A 14,519-nucleotide genomic window follows, 5' to 3' on the forward strand; every position below is an offset into this window, starting at 1 on the left:
AACTTGGGCCATCTCAGAGGGGAAATTCGGGGTGACCTCTAAGGACCTTTCAAGTTCTGACCACCTCAAAGCCTGGCCACCTATGCTGAGGGCACCATTTGGGGAAAAGGAGTCTCTAATCCAGGTGGTGGTCAGGGTGGGTCAAGGTGTGGAACTGAAGCTTGGTTCGAAGACAGTCAGGACGGGGGAGTGTTGGGGGTCTCAGAGCTCTGGCGTTCTGTGGGGAGTGAGAGTGGATTGTTTCTAGAACAGGTCACTGTGGCGTCTCAGCTGCCTGCTGGTCACGCCAAGCAGCTCCAGGCCCCCAGCTCTGCCTTCTGCATCCTGCTGCTCAGATGTCCCATCCCTCGCTTGGAGATTTTCCAGCAACCCTAGAAGCCTCAGGTGACACACACAAGAAGATGGACAGGCAGATTCTGCTTCTTGTTATCCAGCTTCTGCCCAAGGGTGCCTCTAGTCAGGATAGGTCTGGACAGCTCTGAACAGGAGTCACTAGGGGTGGCCCTGCCCCAACCCCCTTCCTTCTAGAAATCTGGGCCCAGGATCCCAGCTTGGACTCTAGTTACAATTCCATTCTCCCTTGATGAAACAGTCCTAAAAGTCAGGACTCAGTTTGCCAGACACACCCCAGTTCCGGAGAAGGGAGTATGTTTCTGGCTCTGTTGATATCCTGGTGGTGCTGACACCTTCACAGGCAGACATGGAGTTCCTGTGGACTGTGAACCAAGGTGCTGTCTCGCTATTCCTTCTGTCTCTCTGGGGGATTTCACTGGTTGGGTGGGTCACATCCACTGCAAGCCCAGACCAGTATGTGAGAAGCGGAAGATCTGAGATGGCTGTGCGTGAATTCCCACCAGCCTGGAACACAAGATGGGGGAATAATAAGTGGAGGAGGAAATTGCACAAAAGCCAACCCCACCCCCACTTTTACAGATGCATTTGCTGAGTGCTGACTGTGTCCTCTGGGCCCGGTTCCAGAGGCTCTCAGGACAAAGCATCTGGGAGCCAGCCCCACTCATGGGGTTGATGTTGTCATGCATCCATACTGTTAGAAAGTGTTTGCAGGTGCTGTGGCAGTTGAAGAAGGAGGTACCTAACTCAGCCTTGGGGTCAAGAGGTCTGATGGCAGAGGTGGGCACTCCAGTAGGGAGACACATCTGGGACTGTTGTTGTTGTTTGGTCGTTAGGTTGTGCCCAATTCTTTTTCAATCCCATGGATTGTTGCCTGCCAGTCTCGCCTGGCCATGGGATTTCCCGGGCAAGAATACTGGAGTTGGTTGCCATTTCCTTCTCCAGGGGATCTTTCTGATCCAAGGATTGGGCCTGCATCTCCTGTGCCTCCTGCATTGGCAGGCAGATTCTTTACCCCTGAGCCACCAGGGAAGCCCATATCTGAGTTCATCTTGTCCTGATTATACCTAGATGGGGCTCAAAATCACCTAGGGAACTTGTTAAAGGTACAGATTCCTTGGCTACCTTTCCACCCCCTCCGGTGGCAGTTCTAAGTTGATCTTGGAAAAGGCTGAGTATTTTTGATAAGCACCCCTTGTGATTTTAACCATCATGCAGGTCTGAGAACCCCAAGAATCATTCTAGCCACCAGTTTAATAATAACAATCACAAAATAACAGTAAACAAAGAGCAGACACTGTGTCTATGTTCTATGTGCCAGCACTGTTCTAAGTGGTCTACACAGACTAGTTTCTATGATTCTCACATCAGCCTTATGATGTAGGTACTACTAGCATCTCTGCTTTTCAGGGGAAGAAACCAAGGCACAAAGAGGTTAAGTAACTTGCCCAAGGTCACACTATTTCCAAAGTCCATGACCTTAACCATGACACACACTGCCATAAAGTTGAGAAAGTCAAGGCCTAGGAAGGGTCAGGGATGTGCCCAAGGTCACACAAGACACAACTGGCAGAGCTACAACTGATACCCAGATCTCCCGACCCCGGCCCAGGTCACGTCCTACTTCAGAGGCTGATCCGAGAATGGTGGCCAAGAAGCTACATACAGCCCATCCCGACCCTAACACCCTCTCTTCCAGGTGGCATCAACCTGACCTCGAAGGACCCCCGATGGGTGGGTGCCTGGTGGCTGGGCTTCCTCATCTCGGCTGGCGCGGTGGCCCTGGCCGCCATCCCCTACTTCTTCTTCCCCAAGGAGATGCCCAAGGAGAAGCAAGAGCTTCGCTTCCGGCGAAAGGGCTTGGCAGTTTCAGACCCACCTGTCAGCAAGGTAAGCCCCTCCCTGTCCCATCCTAACCCAAGCTCCAACCCCCACACGCTTGTCCTCCTGTATAACCTTCAACTCCATTCTCCTGGGCACAGCAAGTCACAGCTTCCAAAGCCATCTCCATAGAGCTCTGTCGCATTCCCCAGCATTCCTGCATGGTGCGTCTCCCCTGCCCCTTGCACAGCTGAGGGGATGGAGGGCCAGAGCTGGAAGTGACCCACCCAAGGAGATCTGGGTATCAGCTGTGGCTCTGCCAGTTGTGTCTTGTGTGACCTTGGGCACGTCCCTGACCCTTCCTGGGCCTTGACTTTCTCAACCTTATGGCAGTGCGTGTCATGGTTAAGTACTGCTGGGACCAGAACCCAAAGCCTATCTGAGCCCACGCCCCTTGCTCTAACCACTACCCTACTGCTTCTGCTTGTCGCTGAACGTGCTTAGTAGATTGTGAACATGCTTCAGCAGTGCTGAGAACTAGAAGGAGGTGGAGAGCTTACAGGAGGGTCTAGAAGACTTCTCTGAGGAGAGGGGGATTCCACTGGACTTTGAAGCCTGTGTGGAAGCATGGCAAGGAGAGGGAGGGCCATTCGAGGTGGGAAACAGCCTGGACAAAGGACTTGGCTCTAGAAATGACCATGGCCTTTTCAGGGACAGTGAGGGGACAAACAGGTATTGAGTGCCTCGCTGGGGACCAGGCATCAGGCTGGACCCTGGGGCTTAGCATGTGAGCCCCACCCTTAAAACAGGCATAGCCTAGTGAGGACAGAGTCTCTTTGATAAGTAACAACTGGCTGAGTGCTGCAAGGGGATCTCACTGAACCATTCTGCTCAGCTCATGGGGCAGGTGGTCTCTCCTCAAAGGACCCTACTGAGGCCCAGAAGGTGCAGGGATGTGCTCAAGGTCACATGTGACAGGAGAAGGCAGGACTATGTGAGGCCACTGGACAGGAGAGAGGATTCTGGGATAGGGTTCTCTACGTTTTCCAGGGACCCACAAAAACACGAGGCCTGAGAAATAATACGTTGGCTCTCAAATACAAAACAAAAATGACAAAATGGAAATGTGTTATAAAAGCTCAATTATATGTCATTAAAGTCAGCTTCATTCATTTTTCTTTAATACTCATACACATTTCATTATATTCACCACTCATTATATTCTGAAAATTTGTGGGTTAGATTTTCTCTTTTCCCAAGTCTGGGTGTATAAAGACAAATACTCCTATTTCACCTTTACACCTCACCTCCCACTCCCCACATGCAAACATATAAACAATACTTGAGTGACCAGATGTATGGGGCTGTTCCCACACTGATCAATTCTCTGCAACATCCGCTGGGTGTCCTACAACCTAACTCCATCCTGACTCTGTCCACCTGGAGACAGTATCAGATGCCATAGGGTAAGGCTCACTCCCACAAGACTGCCCCTGCTGCAGACGCCGCTCACGAGCAGGAGGCCCCTAAGTCACCTTCAACTTCTGTCTGACTTGGCTACAAATCAGAGTTTCCCACAATGCCCTCCTCGGATTTGATTATTTGTTGGAATGGCTAACAGAGCTCAGGGAAACACTTGTTTACCAGTTTATTACATAATAAAGTGAAAAAGTGAAGTCGCTTACTTGTGTCCAGCCCTTTGCGACCCCATGGACTGTAGCCTACCAGGCTCCTCCATCCATGGGATTTTCCAGGCAAGAGTACTGGAGTAGGTTGCCATTTCCTTCTCCAGGGGATCTTCCTGACTCAGGGATTGAACCCAGGTCTCCCGCATTGCAGGCAGACACTTTACCGTCTGAACCACCAGGGAAGTTCCCCACTACATAATAAAAGTGAAGTGAAGTGAAGTCGCTCAGTCGTGTCCGACTCTTGGCGACCCCATGGACTATAGCCTACCAGGCTCCTCTGTCCATGGGATTTTCCAGGCAATAGTACTGGAGTGGATTGCCATTTCCTTCTCCATAATAAAGGATATGATAAATGATACAGATAAACAGCCAGATAAAGAGATGCCTAGGGCGAGGTCTAGGAGGGTGCTGAGCACAGGAGCTCTGTGGAGTCCAGGTGCATCGCCCACCCGGCACGTGGCTGTGTTCACCAACCTGGAAACTCCCTGAACCCTATACTATTGGGATTTTTATAGAGGCTTCATCATGTCAGCGTGATTGATTATTAAGTCTATTTTCAGCTTCTCTCCCCTCTCTGCAGAATTAGGTTGCAGTGGTGGGCTGAAAGTTCCAAGCTTCCAATCATGGCTTGGTCTTTCTAGTGACCAGCCCTAACCTGGAGCCCAGTGGAGTCACTTCATTAAAACAAACGATGTTCTTATCACCAGGAAATGCCAAGGCATTTAGGGGCTCGGTGTCAGATGCTCTTACCACTCAGGAAATTACAAAGCTCCAGGAGCTCTGGGTCAGGAACCAGGATCAAAGGCTAAATATTAGAACAAAAGATTTTCTTAGCACCCTTATTTACAGGAGTTTTAGGATCTCTGTGCCAGGATTTTGAGAAACCACAAACAATCATAAATTAAGGAAGTTAGTTGTTGCTAAATAATTCTAATTTCAAAGGGACAATTTATAAAAATCCTGTCAAATATTTTGCAGCAAGAATAATTCAATTTAATGTTGCAGGTTGGTGCATTTGAATACATTTGCCATAATGTGAGATAGTGTCTCCTTCTTAGAACAAGAAAGTCTGGGCTTAAGGCGAAGGGCTGAAAATGCCTCTGCCGGAAAAGCTGAGATTCAACCCCCAATCAGTCTGATACGGCACCCGCACCACTTTGTTGTCCACCCCCTGCTGCAGCAAAGGGTGTCTACATGGGGCTGGGGGACTAAAGAAAATTGATGTTGGGACAGCCAGCAGGGGCCAGAACAATTAAAGCCTTGCCTGCCAGCTTCAAGAGCAGCGGGTAGCCCTGGAGGGGGAGTCCTGTGGCTTTATCACCAGGTGCTAGCACAGAAAGGATCGGAAGGCAAGGGAAGGTGTGCAGAGAGCAGCTGGGGGCAGGAAGATTGATGTGACAGCTATGGCGTTGGTCCAGGCAGGAACCGGTGCATTTGCAGTAAGGCAGGGTGTGGGGATGAGTCCAAAGATCCACGAAGGAGGGGAAACACATAAACCTGTATCCTGCTCTGCTATGGGTCAATCATCCCAGAGACAGCGAAGGGCTGATGCTGGCTCAGAGGCAGGGGGAGGCAGGCGTTGGAGAGAGATCAGTTTCAGGGAAAGGAAGAAGACAGCTTGGAACCACAGATGGTCCTTCCCGCTTCTGTCTAGCTCGGGCCAAAATATGAATGAGATGGAATTCCTGGAACTTGCAGAAGAGTTCTTAGAAGCAGGATGATCACAGAAGAAGGGAAGGGACTGGTTACCAGTTATGGGTAATCTCCAAGTTGGGTACTAAATCTGAACAGAGAAGTGCTACTTGGGCCTGGGGTGGAATAGGTGGAAGAAGCAAGGGAGAGACTAGGCTAGGCTGGGCTCAGTCATGTGTCCTTGCTCAGTCATGTGACCTTGAGCAAGTCACTTCCCCATTCTGTTCTATTGTGTAAGACACTGGGTTTACATTCCTGAAGCAATGTCTTGTGTGTCTTGGATTCTGAGAACACACGATTCCTTGAGTCAAAGCTGCTGTGATGCAGAGATTCTCATTTTAAGAGCTATGTCCCTGTGATGCCTTGAAACCCTGGCTCCTAGGCTGTGAACCTGTCTGACTGTCTGGATTCATTCGTCAGCACATGGGGGATGGGGAGTGGTGAGGGAAGGGGGTGAGAGGTTCTGAAAAAAGAACCGAAGGCCGAGAACATGATGATCTGCTTCCAGCAGCTTTCAGGTAATAAATATTGAAGTGGGAGGAACTGTTCCCCCGCCTGCTGAGGCTGCCTCGGCTTGCAGTTGCTTGGGCTGGCCCAGTGTGCTCAGGCCACTGATGAGGTGGACGGACCATGAGGAAGGGCCCAATTAGGTGAAAGTCCAAGTGTTTTGACATGGTAGAGTATCTTTTGCAGAGAGTAGAAACAGGCAAGAGAAAATGAAGGGTCAAGGGGGAGGCTATTTCTGAAGTCCCTTCAAGCACCCCCTCACAGGGGTTCTCTAAATACCTTCCCAGAAGTAAATGCAGCTTTTACTGGTATCCAGGATGACTTTTCACTTTCATGCATTGGAGGAGGAAATGGCAACCCACTCCAGTGTTCTTGCCTGGAGAATCCCATGGACAGAGGAGCCTGGTGGGCTGCTGTCTATGGGGTCGCACAGAGTCGGACACGACTGAAACGACTTAGCAGCAGCAGCAGCAGGAGATGGTGGTAGGTAATAGGATTGTGTGACCCAGAGAAGGTCTCTGGCCTCAGTCTCTCTGTCCGTGCAATAGGCAGAAGACTGAACAAAGTCTGCTAGCTCTGGGAGGTTTAATAGTAACATGAGTACTTTCACAGGGGGAGAGTGTGAAAGAAAGTCCCACAGCCCCTGCCCCAGGGAGCTCTCAGGTCGTGACAGCAGGCCAGGTGCGAGAGATGGAAGATGACTGAAACACAGCTGAGGTCTGAATGACAGAGTTCTCTGCCAGGGGGTAGGGGATGAACAGTCTCCACAGAGAAGACTATGAGGTCGGGGGTGGGGGAGGCCATACCCGTACAGGAGCGTCAGGAGCTCAGCTTCCCTCCCTTTGGCTCTGTCCGTATGTCTGTGACCTGAGAGCTTGGGTGGCTACGCAGACATCTTTCTAGAAGGGAACTAGGGTAGGCCTCACCTCTCTCAGGTCTCTGCTTCCCTGTCTTCAATTAGCCAGTTACTAAGGTCCTGTCAAAGGCTCGGGGCTCCTGGCAGATGGCTCTGCAGCGCCCATGTAGTAAAGAGGTTTCCTAAGTGCATCCTAGCAGGTCATCTGGCCCCATATGGGCAGTGGCCATAGGATCCCATTCAGCCAGCAGCCCTCTTTGCTCTCCAGGCCCTTTGGCTCTTCTGAGCTGCCCTTGGTCCTGGGCCAGGGACTGAAATCAGATCCCCTGGGGACTGCAGGTCCGCACCCTCTGAGCACCACTTGCCTCTCTTTCCCAGGAGTCTCCATGTCTATTATTTTAGGGTATCTCCCAGAGTCTGGGATTCTATACTATCTGGTTTTAAAGTTCTAAGTTTATACTAGTTGTAGGCTCTCAAGTATTTGTGTTCTATTGCTTTAAGATTCTAGGCCTCAAATGATGTGTGACTCCCCAAATTCACTTTTCCAAGTAGCTACAGTTTTGGCCTAAGACTCTGTGCTCCCTCTTGCAGCCCCTGCTAGGTGCCAGGTGACATGGTCTTCCCTGTACCCAATGTCTCTCCTTAGCTGGCACTGCCTCCAGATCCCTCCCAGTTGGTTTAGGAGCCCTTCCCCTTCCCAAGTGACCCAGCTCTTGTGACTGCATCCTCACCCCACCTCATCCAGCTCAGCCGTCACTGCATCTTACAGACAGAGGGTTTGGGTCAAGATTGTGTCCAGAGCTTGGCCAGCAGCACTTCCCCCCGCACCAGTCTGTGAAAGGTCAGGGCTTGACCCCAAAGGGCTGAAGACAGGCTTCTTCTCCCCGGCACGATACTGATCCAAGCTTCCTCAGTCATTGGGTATGGAAAGTCCCTTGGGGTGATCTGCTCTGTGGCTTTTAAACTGCACCCCATAGGACCCCAAGGTTGCCACCACAGGGAGACTGAAGAGAGGGGTTCCCCAGCAGGGCCAAGGACCTTCCTCCGTTATACTCACACACTTTAATCAGACAAGTTCTACTTTTTGATGTTTTTATACCAGTCTTTTGGGTGAGATATAAATTGAGAAGGGGGTTCTATTGCAAAAACCACTTTTAACCAATTAAAAAAAAATTTTTTTAAAACACCAGCATAGTCCAACACCGCCAAATGATAGAGGAGGAGACTGAGACTAAAGAAGGGAGCTGACTCTAGCTGATCTGGCCCAGGATGCAACATACAAGCATTTCCTTGGTGTCTGAGTCTAAGGCCGCCCTCTGTGGCAGGCAGGAAGGCCAGCAGCAGCTTTGTCTGCACCATCCCAGCCTGCATGTGAATTCTAACTCTGTCACTTACTAATCTGAAATCTGTAAAATGGGAATAACCAGACCATCTACATCCGTGTGGAGGGGGTTGTAAAAGGAAATGAGATGAGGTTGTGAGGTGGGTGGTTCAATACCTAGCCTGCAGTCTCAGTAAACAGGAGTGCTTGTTCTTAGCATGGATCAGGCCAGCTCTTAAAAGGAAAAATGACTTTTTTTCTGCTATTCTTCTTAGATGCTTTTCTATATCCTACTTCCACTATATTCCATAAAAGGTTTAAAGGCTACTCACACCAAATACCTGTACAATACTGGTAAGAGAGTGGGAAATAGGCCAACTTGTATTGCCTACTCTGTTCTACGCCCTTTGTATTAATTAGCCCGTTTAATCCCTGTAACTTACCTATGAAATAGGTTCAGTTTTTACCCCTGTTTTGCACCCGAGGGTCTGAGTTGCAGAGAGACAAAATAACCTAGTAGAATTGCTAGTAAAAGGTGGAGCTGGGATTCAGGCTCAGAAAAGCTGTCTCAGGGCCTGTGCTGAGTCACTCAATCAAGACCAAGACACAGAAAGATAGAAATAACAGCAAAAGGTTATCAGAATGAGAGAGAAACAGAGACGAATTTAGATGCTATTATTGAAACACTCACTTGGTCCTGAGCTTTCTGGTAGCCACAAGGAAAAGAGACACGATCAGTTGCAAGAAACTCATGGATGTAAGAGAGCTGGGAGCACACCACCCTCCTCCCCCACCCCTCGCCCCATAGAATCTTAGATGCCCAGGAACTCTGCTAGAAAACACCATCTCCCTCCTGTGGGAGATAAGAAGTTGAATAGAAAACCCTAGAGGATACTCAGGAGAAGGCAATGGCATCCCACTCCAGTACTGTTGCCCGGAAAATCCCATGGATGGAGGGGCCTGGTAGGCTGCAGTCCATGGGGTCGCTAAGAGTCAGATACAACTGAGCGACTTTACTTTCACTTTCCACTTTCATGCATTGGAGAAGGAAATGGCAACCCACTCCAGTGTTCTTGCCTGGAGAATCCCATGGACGGAGAAGCCTGGTAGGCTGCAGTCCATGGAGTTGCACAGAGTCGGACACGACTGAAGCGACTTAGCAGCAGCAGCAGCAGCAGCAGCAGAGGATACTCAGTCTCCTCCTCTAAAACTTGGTGGTATTGGACTGTACCAGTGTTTTTAAAAACTGTTTTTTGCAGTAGAACCCCTTTCTCAATTTATATCTCACTCAAAGGACTGGTATAAAAACATGGAAAAGTGCAACTTGTCTGATTAAAGCATGTGTGTATGCATGTGTATGTGTGCGCACGCGAGTTTGTATGTGTATGTTTGTGTGTGCATGTGTGTGTGTCTGTGTGTGTACAAGTTGAGCAGCCATCCTGTGGCTGCTTCCCATGACCACGTGTGATGGCAGCTGAGGGCTGGCAGAGAGTTCCACATCACCCACTAGGGTCAGCACTGGCTCCACGGGGCTGGGGTCACAGTCCTGGCCCAGCGCCTTCGAGGAACCCAGCTTCCTCCGAGGACAGCTCCTGGCCTCTGCAGGCCCCGCAGGCAGCGGGTTCTCCCACGTGCTGGACCACACACAGCGTCCCCACTCCTGCGGGCTGCAGCAGTCAGCACACAGCCCAAGAGGGGAAGTTCGGACCAGATCCCAGACCTGCTGACCTGGGCAAACCACAGCCCACATGTGTCAATCTCTGAAGCCTGCTCTGAGCAAAGGCTCGATGATTCCTGTTTCTGGAGCCCGCTCTTAGTCAGGAGTCCTCAGAAACAAATGTGGGGAGGGAGGCGGAACTTCTGAAGGCCACAGAGACAGGGACTGGAGGTCAGTGTTCCCAGTACCCACAGAAGAAAGCCCAAATCCCTCAGCCTGGCCCTCTGAACCGCCCCACTCTTGCCCTGAGAGGTTCTTTTCTTTCCCCCAAAGCCAACAGTGACTGTTTATTCATAAACTTGACAAGTGAACCCATCTGCTGTTACATTCATTTCTTGAGAGGATCAAAGGTGTTAGAAAAGTAAGTTTTAAAGAGTATAAAGAATACTGAGACAATTTCTGATTGGCAAGCATTCTATTAAAATTGTTTCTGTGGAAGTGGGGGAGAATCTCTAATTGGTTTCCAGATATATTTGACAACCTATGGAGGGGAAAAAAGAGTAGTTTGTGAGTATTTCAAAAGAAATGGTGGTTCAGTGTTAAACCTGGCAGGTTTTTGTGTCTGGCCATTTCTTGTAACAAATAGAGGTTGATGGGGTGCTTTTCTGTGGTGATACTCTCACCATGGTCCTGAGAGGCTCTTAGCCACCATCAGGGTGGTTCCCCCACCTCCCACGCCCCTCTCTTCCCGCCATCACCCTTCTGCTAGTACTACACCTCTGCTTCAAATAACCTCTCCCTTCCTGTCGATCCGATCCCAGACCTCACCTCTCCCTGGATGCCCTCCGGACCACCCCCCCCAGCCCCTCCTGTCCCTCCCCTCCTGTCTCCAAACCCCAGAGGGCAAGATGGTGCTGGGGGTGGTAACGGAGACTGCTCTGCCAATTACTCCCTGGTGACACATGCCCTTTTGGGGGAGGCCCTCAGTTTCCTCTTCTGTGAAGTAGGTGCAATAATAATCCCTCCATCAGACTGTTGTGGGAATTAAATGACAGGGTGGATGTGAAAGTGCAGTGTAGACCACAGAGGGTGTGCACATGTCGCAGCAGATGTCACTGCGGCTTTTACTGTTTACTTGGGGTCAAGGAACCCCAGGCAAGGAACTCACAAGATGCTGCGTGTCTGAAGGATGGGCCTGCCCCACCCCCAATACGAAGATTGGGAAGAAATCAATCTATCCCCACCCTCCTTACTCCCATTCCTGGGGCGGTACCCTCTCCCTCTGGGACCCAGGAACTTCCCTAGCTAGGCTAGGCCTGAGAATGGAGTAAGGAGAGTTTCTAATTCTCCTTAAGAGAAACTCCCATTCCTGGGGCGGTACCCTCTCCCTCTGGGACCCAGGAACTTCCCTAGCTAGGCTAGGCCTGAGAATGAAGTAAGGAGAGTTTCTAATTCTCCTTAAGAGAGCATGTCCAAAAGAAATATCAACATGAGTCACAAACATCGTTCTAAATGGTCTAGTTGTTATTTAGTTGCTAAGTCATGTCCCACTCTTTGTGACTCCATGGACTGTCACTTGCCCAGGCTCCTTTGTCCATGGAATTTCCCAGGCAAGAATACTGGAGAGGGTTGCCTTTTCCTTCTCCAGGGGATCTTCCTGACCCAGAGATCAAACCCTGTATTGGCAGGCGCATATTTTACTGCTGAGCCATCTGGGAAGCCCAAATGGTCTAGTAGCCACATTCAAAAGTAAAAGAAATTAATTTTAATAAAATATTTTCTTTAATCTGCTATATTTAAAATATTTCCATTTTACCATAAGTATAAAAAACTAATTGTGAGATATTTTCCATTCGTTTTTTTCATATTGAGTCTTTGAAATGCAATGTGTACTTTACACTCTGGCCCATCTCAGTTTGGACTAGTCACAGTTCCAGTGCTCAGTGGCCACATGAAGCTGGTGGCTGGTGTGTTAGACAGCACAGCTCTGAGACGCAAATGAATAACAGACCCACAGTGCCTCATCCAGAAAAATAAGACTCAGATTTCAGGCCCCTTCACATCCTCCCACAATGGTGCTTTCTAATTCTGCCAGCCCTGCACCAGATCTCTGATTCACAGGCTTGGTGGATCAGATGTGTGTTTTTAACTCAGGCAGGCTTAAGCTAAATCTTAGTTCTGTCCCGTGCTAGTTGGGTGATGTTGTGCAAGTTACTGTCGACTGGAAAAAAAAAAAAGCACAACGCAAGAGTTGTGAGTTAAGTTTTATTTGGAGCAAAAGGAGGACTATAGCCTGGGAGATAGCATCTCAGATAGCTTCAAGCTTCTGCCAACACAATAGCATCTCCTGTTGATGTTCTCGCATTTCTTCCAAGAGCCTGGTGTTGCCTGTACCCACTGCCCGTTGGAGCCATCTCTTGCACTCCTTCTTTCCATAGATGTTCCTCAGATGCCACCGTTTGGCTCCAGGCCTCGTGCTAGGCACCAGGGTTTCAACAGGGAAGGAGGTAAACGTGGTCCCTGCTCTTGCAGAGCTCAGAGGAGAGACACCAAACAAGGTTTGACTCAGACTCTAAGTGTCTATAAGGTAGATTATTCCTGGTTTCCTCTGAAAATCAACTTAACTTCTACTCTGAAGGCCCATCCTGCTGGCTCAGCAGGAAAGTCAACCTCAGCCTTTCTCAGGGCTCTCCCACCAAGGTAAAGCAAATGTCCTAAGGTCTTACAGGATATCCAGGCACCAGGGAGGTCCCATCCTCACCACCACCGCACCCCCAGCAGGCATCAGCCTCAATTCCCCATGGCCCATGTGGTCCCCCTTAACCTGTTTGGGACTGAGGAGCTCCATGTGGGTGGGAACATGGGAACTCAGCCTCTTTCAGTCAGTCTGCAGCCTGCCCCTTTGAAGTGAACTGCTTCTTTGGGCACTGTCACAGAGGCTATGTGGCTTTCTGCTGCTCAGGGAACCCACAGACTGCTCAGGGGCCTCCCTCTCACCTCACACTCTCCACAACTCTCAGTGTAATCTCGATGGAGTCAGGCTTTGGAAACAAAAGCCAGAAGGGAGAGAATCTTGCAGCCATGACTTTTTGCCCTGCCACAAACCTCCCCTGAGGTCAGAGAATCCAGAGCCCAGTACCTGCTGGGATAGAAGTAGAGAGGAGGAAGGAAGAAGCCCACAGGGGAACAAACACACTTGAACTGATTTTGGAATAAATTTCCTTACCCGGGCGAGGCTAGGCTTAAGCCAGTCAACACCTGGAAGCAAGGTGGAGGAGGCTTGGAACAGGGCACTCCTGGCGTGGGAGCCCTCATGGAGGTTCTAAAATGTGGGGAAATCCCACATTTGCTCCTTAGCAAAAAAGATGGGCAACAAAAGAGAAGGTGTCATATACCAGCCAGAGGATGAAGCTTACAGGGGGCTCACAGAGGCTTTATGGGGAGAAAAGAGGCAGAACTGAGACCCCAGATGGACTCTCCAGCCCAACCCACCCTTCCCCAGGGTGGATAGCACTCCAGACCAGGGGAAGCCAGCTTGTGCTAGCATGGTCCTAGTTATGGGGAACTCACTTCCTCCCAAGACAGCCTTGTCCAAACTGCTTGTCACACTGGGCTTCAGTCTTCTTCCATGGAACTTGTTGCTTCTAATCCTCGTCTCAGACTGCACATAAAAACGTAGTAAAATCAGGACTTCCCTGGTGGTACAGTGGATAAGAATCCACCCTCCAATGAAGGGACACGGGTTCGATGCAAGGTCCGGAAGATTCCACGTGCCACGGAGCAACTAAGCCTGTGTGCCACAACTACTCAGCCCATGAGCTGCAACTGCTGAAGTTCATGCTCCTAGAGCCTGTGCTCTACAACAAGAGAAACCACTGCAACGAAAAACCCAAGCGCTACAATGAAGAGTGGCCCCTGTTCTCCACAACTCAAGAAAGCCAGGGAGCAACAACGAAGACTCAGTGCAACCAAAAAAATAAATTAAAAAAAATTTTTTTTAATGTAGTAAAATCAGACTTCACTAGATCACTTATATTTGAATGACCCTGTGCCAGTAGCAACTTCTCTAAGACTTAGTTACTCATATAAAGATGTGCACAGTAATAGTACCTGTATGAAAGCATTGTTGTATTAGAGCAGGGCGGGTAGACAACGCAGCACTCAGTGCTGGGTCGCTCAGAGCATTGATTCCCTCCTGCCTTTAGGGTGAACTGACCAAATGCACACAGGCCCTGGAGTCAAGCCATCTGGATTCAGGTCCTAGCCAGACCACTTACTAGCTGTGTGACCGGGCAAATTACTTCATCTCTCTGTGTCCCAGTTTTATTCCCCTGAAAAACAGGGATTATACTGTTCTTAAGAAAGTTGCTGTGGGGTTTCAATGAGTTAACAGTCGTGTTATTGGAACAGCACTGGGGTGATAGTAAGTGCTTAATAACCACTAACCGTTATTTAACATTTTATCCTTCCCTCCTTGGTGCAGTCAGAAGACTGCAGTTGTATCACCCCAATCTCTTTTCTGGGATTGAAGACCTTTTTCTCAGGAGTTGCACAGAAGCCATCCTTTCCCACATGGCAGAGCACGCCCCAGGGTAGCTGTGAGCTTCCTCGCAGTATGGTCCAGGG

General features: G+C 49.7%; 1 protein-coding gene across 6 annotated transcripts in view; it reads left to right on the forward strand.

Annotated features, from left to right (window-relative positions):
• Positions 1-14,519, forward strand: part of SLCO2B1 (solute carrier organic anion transporter family member 2B1) — a 52,413-nt gene that overhangs the window by 20,875 nt on the left and 17,019 nt on the right. For all 6 annotated transcript variants that reach the window (XM_070803904.1, XM_070803905.1, XM_070803908.1 and 3 more), the window contains one exon: positions 2,051-2,241. In XM_070803904.1, the coding sequence (XP_070660005.1) occupies positions 2,051-2,241 (191 nt within the window). The remainder of the gene's footprint in view (positions 1-2,050; positions 2,242-14,519) is intronic.

Source organism: Bos indicus, chromosome 15 (assembly GCF_029378745.1).
Source record: "Bos indicus isolate NIAB-ARS_2022 breed Sahiwal x Tharparkar chromosome 15, NIAB-ARS_B.indTharparkar_mat_pri_1.0, whole genome shotgun sequence".
Taxonomy (NCBI): Eukaryota; Metazoa; Chordata; class Mammalia; order Artiodactyla; family Bovidae; genus Bos; species Bos indicus.